Source organism: Oryzias melastigma, linkage group LG12, assembly GCF_002922805.2.
Source record: "Oryzias melastigma strain HK-1 linkage group LG12, ASM292280v2, whole genome shotgun sequence".
NCBI lineage: Eukaryota > Metazoa > Chordata > Actinopteri > Beloniformes > Adrianichthyidae > Oryzias > Oryzias melastigma.
This window is the reverse complement of record NC_050523.1, coordinates 5,218,213-5,229,242: the sequence shown is the minus strand read 5'-3', so window position 1 is coordinate 5,229,242 and position 11,030 is coordinate 5,218,213. Positions and strand designations below refer to the sequence as shown.

Here is an 11,030-nt window from a genome sequence, read left to right as displayed (position 1 = left end):
TTTATAATGTAAACAATTTATTGGAACAATGTACAGATTCAAGCAATGGTAACCAGTCACACTCACTATTTCATCTTACAAATATTACAAAATTACTACAGTACAATATAGAATCTTTGCATGATCCAAAATATTTGGTGGCCCCAAAAGTATTACTTTTTTTTCTTAAAATTCAGCAGCTTATTTAAAAAAAAGAGGAAAAAATGTTTATTAAAATGATGTTTTTGCTTTTCTTAGCAAAAAATGTGAAGGCAGACACTATTTGTAGGTTTAAAAGCTAATTGAATACAAGAGCAGACATTCTTCACCATGGGTGAGTGCTTTATAAAATACAAAATTCAATAAAGCTTTGTAGAAAGTCACACTTGTATTTGCAAACATTGCCAACTTATTATTTTTAAACCATTTCTGCTGTTTGTAGGAGTATAACTTCATTGCAAAAGACCAAATAATTGAAATATTTGCTCTGACGGCATTGTGCAGAGATTCAACTATTGACCAAAGATGTGTGCAAGTTACCACTTCTGAATTGTTCTAACTCTTTAGTTTTGCAATTAATGTCAACGCATGAGGGCTCAGAGTTGCACAGATCAACGCCAATGGATGCCAATGCAACACCCACGGTTACATAACACGAAGAGCGACTTTTACTGGACGAGTGAGGAGATGCATAAAGGCGTACACGTTGGTAAAAAGATAAATAACACTGGAACAAAAAAACAACAACCTGAGGTCAGAAACTACAAAACACATATTCAAGTGGTGAAACACGACGAGAAAATCATAGCAGCGGTCGAGTCGAGGACGGCACAGTAATAGTGGGGATTATTTTTCATTGACACAATCTCTCAGTGACGGATGTGGCGACTCCTTTTTCTTGCATGCCGAACAGCTGGAATGTGACAAACAAAATCACTTTTTTTAAAAAACACAAAATGACTGGATTCAGAAGAATTTGCCTTTGTATTCCATGATGTCCTGCAGTTCACCTTTAAATTTAAAGTAATGTTAATTCTTCTTCGCAGTGACCCTCCAATAACTGCTGTATAAAGATGGCTTTTTTGTGTATTACATGATTAGCAGCAGTAATTCATCTGTCAGGAGTTTGGCATTTATTCAAGCAGTTACTATCCATTAAAAAGGATTAAAATACTACAGTTTTTGCTCTGACCAGCAGAGGAAATTTCACTGGCTGGGTTCTTAAAAAAAATTTAAGTCTCTCCACCTCATCATGGAATACATCCAGGCTAGAAAAACAAACAAAAACATTTTGACACTTGAAGTAAAACGACACATTCTTGTACTTTCACAGTATTTAAAAACGACATCCAGCGATGGGGAGGGATGGTTCAGGGAGAGCACTCCGGCACGTGTAAGGGTTATATGAGTCTCAGTGTGGCGATACATACTTCTTAAAAGAGTTAAAGCTCCCCTCCCTCCCTCCCACGATCCCCTTCCCGCTCACGATACGCTGGGGTGTGACGGGCCACCAACATGCAAGAGATGAAAGCATCCAAGTACCTCACAGTGACAACCACCCAGAACATTACACAGTCACCCTAAAGATCATGCTGTTAACACAGGAAGCAGGAAAAAGGAAACATATTCAACATTGATTGGATGGTTTTGTGTCACAATTACAGAGTCTTCTTATTGTCCCATAAAAACAACAGGCAGGATGCTAACCTGCATAGTCTCCTTCATTTTTCAGTCACAGACAACACTGAAGATAAAGCAACTAAAGCTTCGATGTGCCTGCTGATCAATGTTACATTCACGCCACAGAAGCAAACAGAGGCTTGCTGTTCACGCTGGGATGTTACACAGAGCCTAAACTTAAACCCTGTCATGCTACGGTACAGCGCTTCGGCTGCAGTCATCTGGCAGAGGAAACAAACGTATGGCAAAAAGTACAAAAGTCACATGACCAAAGAACCTTATCCAGTAAGCTATGTCCACTGTCAACACACATCACTGATGTTTAACAGTTTTTTTTCCACAATAATAAAAGCATGCTACCCATTCCCAGGAAAGCTGTTCCTTGAATTAGCTCCGTGGAGACTGAAAGCCTCTGCTTTGCTACAGGAGGTTTGGAGAATCTGGTTCTTTTGAGAACATCTCAGGGCTTGAAGCTACAACACCTCGGCATAATTATAATTTCCTCTTTCCAGAACAGCCTTCTTAGAAATGCAAATATGCCTTAAAACCCCCATTTTTAACTAAAACATTGGGAAATCAACGGAGGAAAAGAAAATATTTGTGATTTAAGTGAATGATCCTCCCATGATAAGGTTTGCTCTGCTTTTCCCCCTTAGCTCGTGCACGAGGGCACTGCAGCTACTGCCACCTCCCTCCCACCCCGTCCACTGAGTTGAGGAGGGGTCTGCGACCCTTCCCTCCCCTCAGAGAGCACACCCTTCCCCCCAGTAAAGGGTAACGTTCCCTGGGATGGTTCCCGACATCAAATCCCACAGTGAATGACCTGAGGAGAGAAGGAGAGGCTTCGTCAGGATGAGGGACACATTGACAGCAACCGAAATGTTAGTGATGGACAAATGCATGCAACAGGTTTTTGACATTGACTGTATATAGAGAACTGGACCCCACCCCCTCATGTTAAAAATAGGAAGCACCCACTGATTCCAAAAAACAAAATCCCATAGACTTCTATTGAGAAATAATCAGCTTCCTGCTCTGATATTCTTGTTAATTCAAACATTTTTTAATCATATTTTTTCTTTAATGCGGTTTGTTATAAACTGGCCAATCAGATGTTTCAATAAAAGGAGATGGTGTCACGTCCAACTTTAAAAACGTATGATAACTTTCGTGTAGCCTGCTTTCTAGTGGTAAAGGTGTGGACTTCCCACAACCTCACTCCTGATTGGTCAGAGTGTCGTAGAAATGATGACACAGACCGACTCAAACCAATCACTGCTTACTGACAATTTTTTCTGGTTCCAACATGGCGACATCTATAGAGTGAAAAATGGCGACTGAATTGACTTCATTTCATTGGAGCCAGAAGTAAACCATTTTCCATGGGGGACGTCACCCTATATAGGCAACAGTTGCTTTGCTAGTTTGTTGCAAAGTTGGATGCCATATTGGAATGGTATAGATGCCCGTTTCCTGCTGTGCTACGATTGCACAAACAGAGCTGGAATAACAAGGATGTGACTTTTCACAACTAAATTATTATTGTCAACTGATGAAGGAGGACTTATAGAAAATATTTAATGAAGATCTGAGTGAGTTTACTTTCAATAGTGAACGTTTAGGCTGATCTTGTACCCTAATCAAAGTTAATGGTAGCCTTAGACTGCGCACTATTTCCACATTTTCTGCTTTATGAAGGATGACCATGGTATTTGTATGTGTATTCGACCTTAAATCAGACCTGACGACCCTCTGGTAAGCAGATTACTAAGCAGAGGAAAAGAAACTAACCAGAATCCTCGTCCGGCAAGTGGACGAGGGACATGTGACATAAAGAAAACTGTCTGTCCAGTATTGTGTGAGTGAGTCTTTCTGGTAGAGGCTAGGTGGGATCAACTTGTGGGATGGGCCCCCCTCGCTGGGTATATTTGCCTCATGTAGGTGTATCGCAACTAGTTCCGGCTCGATTGCCGCGTGCTTGCAGCGAACGGCGCACGAGGCTGTGGGCTGTGGACTGAAGTGGGCTATGGCCCGTCTGCAGGGCCCCCCAAACCGGCGCGGCTGTCGACCTGGGCGCACTTTTCTCGGTCTGCTCCCATTGCGTCGTGCAGCCACAGGCGGGGCGAGTAGGGCAAGTGGGGACCGGCCCTGTGATTTCTAATCTTGGAGTGAAACTTGATGCCACTTTGAAAATGGACCCTCCAAATTAATGCTGTGACCAGGTCTTGTTTTTTTCAGCTGCAACGTTTGGCCAAGATCAAGTCTTCTTTATCCATGTCAAACCTCGAAATTGTGATGCATGCCTTTGTGTTGTCCAGGCTGAACTATTGCAGCTCCTTATATGCTGGTTTGCCCAAAGTTGCAATAGCCAGGCTGCAGCTGGTGCAAAATGCAGCAGCCAGATTTATTTGTGGTGCAAAGAAGTTCGAGCACATAACCCCGATCCTGGTTTTATTGAACTGGCTGCCTGTGCAGTACTTGATTTTTATGAAAATTCTTGTTTTTGTTTTTAAGTCATTGACAGGTTCTGCTCCTTCTTACATCGCTAGTCTCCAGTTCAAATAGTCCCCTCTTAAGTCCTTGCGCTCTGCGGACCAGTTTAGGTTACTGGTTCCGAGAACCAAATGCAAGTTCCCGGATGACCGTGCATTTGCTGTGCTGGCTCCCAAACTCTGGAATAATTTGCCACCAGCTATTAGAGAAGTTACAACTTTGGAGTCTTTTAAAGCCAAACTGTTCCTCCATTATAGCGCTGAAGTATCTGCCTAGCTGCCTTTTAATTTTTTTATTGATTGTAATATTTGCTTTTAATTTGTTTTTATGTTTTAATATCTTTTATGTTTTTACGTCTTTTATGCCTTTTATTATTCTGGTCTGTCTTTCTTGTGTACAGCACTTTGGACCTCCTTGACTGGTAGTGGAAAGTGCTTTATAAATGAATAAATGAATGAATGAATATACAAGAGCAGAAGCGGTAAGCAGCGATGTTGGCTAGCCACCGATCTGTTTTAAAACAGACCGAGGAGTCTCACAGTTTGTGTAGATCTTAGTCTGTGTGTAGATTTGAATACAACCACACATCAGGTATGCATTGTGTTTCCTATAGAATAACATATTTATTTATGGAAAAGTTTGAAATGTCGTTCATCTGTTGCACTTTTTAATACCAAGGCCTGGGTCTTGTTTTTTTGATGATCAGATTTTTTTTCTTTTTAAAATCAGACCAAAATGTAGCATTTTATGGTTATTTGACTGTATCTGCTAAGCCACGTCTCATTGTTTACATTCTAATATGGCGTCGCTCTTCACGTATCTTGGACAATAGTAACAGGCTAGCGTAGTATCTCTAGCAATCACTGGAAGTCGCACTCACTTATTCCAGTTCTCACATACAGTCAATGTGTAAGGCCAAGTCTGGAAGGCTTCGTGAGACTTCATTTGCCCGTCACCAACTCCTAGAAAGGATGGAGATGACACTGACCACAGTGCGGTGGAAACAGCTACACCCCATAAAAGGCTGCCAAGCGTTCCTTCAGTGGCATCGGGAACTGATCCGCGAAACGCCTCCAATTCTCTTCTCCCACCTGGTTCTTAAAGCCATGAAGGATCTGAAACAAAACATCAGCACAACTTTTCAAGAGCTGCTCTTCCATCTTTCCCTTCAGCTTGTCCCTTTCTGAAGGTTTACCTTGTAGAACATTTCTCTCAGATCCTCTTTTGGATTAACCCAGGAGGCCACTGCATCACAGAAGAATATAAAATCCTGTTCCAGAGAAGAGAGGTGAGCCAACGTTTGAGTTTAGAGAACTGCCTGAAATGTGATGAGCCCAGCTGGACCTCACCTGCACTACGCCTCCTGGATTTACACTGATCATGGTGCAAATTCCTCTGAAGGCGGAGTCTTTCTCCTCATTGTCTCTTATATTTCGCAGAGAGGTGCACCTGACAATTGGGACGTCCAAATTCAACATCAAACTCATCAAGCAAATTGTTCAGAAACAACTTTAAGTACTATCAACATCATCGACTAATAATTCAAAACACATTTCTTTCTGCAGCTAGCACACGACATTAGCATGCTCACAAAACTAGAACAAATCAGCAATTTTTAACTTTCCTCTAAGAGTTCTTCTTTTGTCTCTGAGCAATGTGTTGAACAAAATCTCAAATATAGCACCTTTGGAAATAGCATTACTTTTAGAAAAAGGTCGGGGTAATTTTTGGGACAGGCACATGCAGCTGGGTGACTACGAAACGAGAAAGGGATTGAGGAATGCTCCGTGGCATTAAAAAGCTGCCTCCTTTCTCTGTTGTTGAACCAGCAGGCATGTGACAAATCTGATCCCATGCATCTTTATAGGTTGTTAGCGACAGGTAACAATGACAAAGGAACTTAACAAACTAATGTATAATACATGAAGGTGCTACTGAGGCAAAACATAATAAAACAATAAAAACAAAGAAAAACACAAGTAAGACCTAAAAGAGGACAGGGTTAGTCACACGGTTGGCAATGATAAGAAACCAAACTGAAAAAAGACTTTTTTTTTGTTGTTTTGAGAGGAAAAGGGAGGAGAGGAGGAGGGGGAAAGACGGGAGGAACAGGCGACAGAAGAAGAGAGCAGAGAGATGAATTAAATAAAAGATTGAATAATACACACCAGGGTCTTATAAACTGCTGTAGCATGGGAGCCACCTCTTGAGGACAAACGTAACCAAGACGACCAATTGTTATTGCTAAGGTAACGCAATCACGGTTACACACCACCAAACGCCAACCAAGACATGAGCAATGAGGAGGGAAGGAGAAAAAATAAAGAAAAAACAAACAACTCAGAGACAGAAATCAACAGAATCTGTGTATGATAATAAACAGAAGATTTCACTAGATCATCGCAGCCCCTTCCACTTGTGGGGGGGGAGTAATGTAAAATATGACACTCTAAATAAAGACATACAAAACGTTTAAGGGAGAACACATCGACAGCTTTGACAAGACATTCATAGAAAAAAAGGCAAACGATGGCGTCTTCCTTCACAGATCTTCAGAGTGTTTAAAATTTGGACGTCTCCACACAGCGTGGGACAGGATTTTTTTTCTCCCTTAAACTCACAAATGTTAACCTTCAGAATTAACAAAACAAGAAAAATGCTCTTTTGTTTTCTTTTTGAAAAGAAAAAGACAAGTTTACTCCAAGCCAACTACATGGAGGGAGACTAGTATCCAGCACAGCAGGTTCTTATGAGGCAGAGAGGAGGGAGGACCTAAGTTTAAGAGACACAAAACTATGCAACATTCTTATTAACAAACAGGCATTTATGAACAGTCCAATGACACATGCAGAAAGCAGATGGTATGCTCATCAGAGTAAAGTTCAGTGCAGGATCAACCGATCAGTGAAACTAAGGAGTGCCGTCACGCACTCTGAGAATTCCCAACCACCCCACTTTTTTCTTTTTTGCTTTCTGGGATATGATTGGGTTGATCTGGTTTAAATTTAGTTCCAGTCACACACCGGCGCTCTTGGAAATGTCTCCCAATATGAATTTTGCTACAGGAAGAGATGTTTTCAATCTGGCGATTGAAAACAGGCGGAGTGGTCGTGTATCCTGCACCAAACGTTGGCCATTCCTAACAACATTTAACATCTATTGGCAAATATGCATCCACATTTATAGAACAGTAAATAAAAGCAACACATAAACTGACAGCAAACAAACAGGAACACATCTACTGAGTCCCTAATTTGTCTTTGGGTTTTTTTGGCAGGTCACACTTTCACCCTTGCAGACACGTTTTGGGTAAATTATCATCTTGACTTTGCTAGTTTTGACTCAGCCATTTTCAAAGGTAAAAAAATGAAAGTAGTAAAGTGCAACCAGTTCAAGAATTGAATTTTTTTTTAAAGATATGTCCCTATGTTTGCCCGTTTAAGGATTCTTTCATTCATTCTGGATTAGTTATGTTAAGCTGATTAGATAAATCAGCGTCTATGTGAGGCTAGTTTGTGTCTTAAACAGTCAGTCCACATTAGTGAACCCTAAGACTGGGCTCTTACATGGTTTCATTCTTTGGAAGAGCATCAAGAACTTTCCAGCAGATGTTTGATTTTCTTTTATCCAAACTTTGAGGCTTCTAAAGCCAGGTCGCAAATCAACATCAGAGAAGTTTTACTCAAAACCTGTAAGGCTCATTCTTTTGGGAGGGTTGTTTGGATGGAGATTAGAGGGGGGAGGACAGGAATCTTGGTGTGTGCGGTCAGTACTGGAGTGGGTGAGTGGGCACCTCCCTGTGTGTGTGGCCACCTGGCTGGCTGGCTCAGCACTGCCACCGTGTGGTACCTGTGTTTTCCAGAAGAGTCTTTGGAGTGTTGGGCCTGTTTATGATCTCCACCAGCTGGTGCAGCACCATGGCAACGTATGGCTGCATTTCAGGCCCTGAGGGAGAATGCATAGGGGTCAAAACTTGGGGTGTAGGGAAATATCAATTTGGTGATATATTGCGATATTTCATTTGGCGATACTTGTATTAGGGATGTCGGCCGATACTAAAAGACTCTGATATTTCTCTTTTACTTTGACCAGTGGTTACGGCAAGACAGCACAGACTCACTCCCTCCAACCCAATCCAGACCCCTCCCTCATGTGCGTCTGATGCAAGACGCACATGGGGGAGGGGTCTGGAAACCCCAACTCGTCGTTTTTCGCCGTGCTTCCCATTAAACCGCGGTTCCCAAATACTTGGGTCACTTGGTACCGAACTGCAGACAGGAAAAAATGTATACGCTAACTTTGATTGTTTACGCTTTGTTATTTTCAGATTCTGAGGGAAGTTTTATTTTAGAGCTCTACCGCATTTTGTTCACCGCATCCGCCCATCTTATCGCGTGACTTCAAACAGCTCAGACCGCTAGCTATGTTAAAGCCCAAAGCTAAAAGCTGAGGAAGCCAAGCAAATGGACGTATTTGGAAAGATTCTTTGGGGACAAAAGAGCCAGAGAGGAACCCGAAGAAGAGCCTTCAGGTTTTGCTTGTTGTTTACAGACAAAACCAAGAGTCCCCCTAAAAATACGGATTTATGGAGATAGTTGTTTTCACGTACCAAGCAGCTCTGTGTAAAATGCAGCGACTGACTTTTAATTGTTTCAAATAAGGTCATAATAAAAAATTACACACACAATGGATTTACGTTGAACATTATATTTAGAAAATACCAATTTTGTTTTGCTTTATTTATTCATCACAGGTGAAATGCAGGATGTGGCTGAAGTTAGCATCCAGTTGTTAGCATCCACTGTGGCGTTAAAGGAAGAATCTTCATTTCCAAATTCTTTGTTCAAACCAGCTACAAACAAACTAAAGCAATATATTTTCATGCAAAGTTGTATGTTTACACTTTAAAATATGTTGTTTACACTAAGCAGGGTTTTTTGTGTTTAAAAACACTTAATTTCAAAGCACTTTCCTTAAATTGTATTATTTTTAAGTGATCTTGAAGGCCTATTGCTTGTGTTTGCAGATAACGGTCATTAAATACTGAAGCTAAGTTTATACTTATATTTTAATAGTTTCTATTTGGGATAAATGTTTGTACTGTTTTGGCAATATGAAGGTTATTGCAGGAAATCTCTTAACTTTGTGTGGTATTCTAGACATTTAAATATCGGTATCGGCAAATATCGGTTATCTGTATCGAACAGAAAAAGTGATATCGGCCCATCCCGTTTGATGCTGACAAGACGATATTTAATCACATATTTATGAGTGTCCTTCAGTGTATTTTTTTTTCCTACCGTGACAGCACTTAGAAAAGCCTCTGCACTATATTTTGTTTTACTATATTTTTTTATGGAAATCAGACAAGCAATTTGTACAGAATATACAGTTTCAGTTCTTAATGTTGTAATCATTAAATAAAATGAATTTTGCTGTTTTATTACATTGAAAGATGCATTAAAATTAACTGTTACAAGCTTTGTTCTGGTATAGTCTTGGGATATATCGTGATATGTAACATATCGTGAGACACCTATCGGGATATGTATGGCATCGCCAGACTCTAGCCTCTAGTCAAAACGTTCTAAACATGATTTTGCTTTGATGTTTCATAAAAACAATGGCAAGAGAAAGAAAATGACTGACCCATTTGTATAGATATCTCTCCGATTGCCCAGGTTGCATTGTTGCACACTGATATTAACTCAGGGTTTAAGTTAGTTCCCAATATTGGCATGAAATCACCTGGGAAAAAAAGTAAACACTTTAGCAGCTAACCCAAAGCTTTGAGTCATGTAACGTGTCAAAGATGCAGAACTCACCGATGCATGGTTTGACATGCTGGAAACAAGCCTTAGTCAGATCTCCAAGTAACGCGAAAGAACTCTGCCGCACTTCTGGCATTTTGTCCTGAAACAAAAGAAAGATGGTTAAAAACCCAAGGCTGCTCGCTGTTGGGTCGTACTCGGTCAGCTCTTTACCTGCATGCACTGGTACATGAGGGTGAGGATGTTGCTACGAGCAACCAGCTGCTCGATGGTGCCCCCCAAACCTTCGGCCAGTCCACTGAGGAGATCCAAAGCCACGATCATGAAGTCTTTGTCAGGAGCCTCGTACTGGTCTGGCTGTGACTGATGAAGCTAAAGACATTACAAAAGTCAAAGTGCAGAATCATTAGAGCCCAATAAATAAATGTCACTTCCATTGTCCGTTGATTTATTGTAAAAGCGTTCCCAGTGGTCTTTTCATTATGATTAAGCTGTTTTTAACCAAACTCAAAAAACGTGTCATTTTATAAGACATAGTTTCTGCAGAGCAGCAATAGTTCATTAGAATTTTTTTTTGTCTGCTTCTGATTCACAACTATTTGAATAAATAAATACTCAGAAATACTATTTTAAGCTAAATGTTGTCTATATATGTCCTCCAGAAAAATGCCACAAAAACATGCTAAAAACAAATTTCTTCAGAATGGGGTTTTAAAGCTGCGTTAGTTCACCGTTTCACCACTTGGGGGCAGTGGTGTGCCCTTGGAAAGTTTAAACCGATTGTAATCATTGGAAAAATTCACTAACAAGACTATATCATGCAACAGCTAGATGTCTTGTTATAAAACAAAACTGAAATAAAATCCGTAGTAAAATCCCCTTTTTTTTTACACATTTTATTTTTAATGTAATAACATTTAGGAGTGATTGATTTTTTTAACTGTGTTATTTTATACGTTTAAGATAAAACATTTTAAATAGGGGCCCACTTGTGCGCTCTTTTCCCATAAGTGTGCATATTTTTAAAAAGAAAGGAGGTCAGATGAGGCAATGTTTGGTCAAAAGTAGGGCTGCCACGATTAGTCGACTAATCGACGACTAATCGAC

At 40.5% G+C, this 11,030-nt stretch overlaps 1 protein-coding gene across 3 annotated transcripts in view; it reads right to left on the bottom strand.

Moving 5' to 3' along the window:
* tnpo1 (transportin 1) overlaps window positions 1-11,030 on the bottom strand; it is a 30,959-nt gene continuing 19,929 nt past the window's right edge. For 2 of the 3 annotated variants that reach the window (XM_024299097.2, XM_024299096.2), the window contains 9 exons: window positions 10,137-10,295; window positions 9,978-10,065; window positions 9,802-9,900; window positions 8,002-8,097; window positions 6,321-6,396; window positions 5,502-5,601; window positions 5,348-5,422; window positions 5,141-5,267; window positions 1-2,482 (listed from right to left, as the gene is read on the bottom strand). In XM_024299097.2, the coding sequence (XP_024154865.1) occupies window positions 5,160-5,267; window positions 5,348-5,422; window positions 5,502-5,601; window positions 6,321-6,396; window positions 8,002-8,097; window positions 9,802-9,900; window positions 9,978-10,065; window positions 10,137-10,295 (801 nt within the window). In that variant the 3' untranslated portion in view covers window positions 1-2,482; window positions 5,141-5,159. Of the gene's footprint in view, window positions 2,483-5,140; window positions 5,268-5,347; window positions 5,423-5,501; window positions 5,602-6,320; window positions 6,397-8,001; window positions 8,098-9,801; window positions 9,901-9,977; window positions 10,066-10,136; window positions 10,296-11,030 lie in introns of those variants that run through there. The other variant, XR_002922214.2, reaches the window with a different exon arrangement.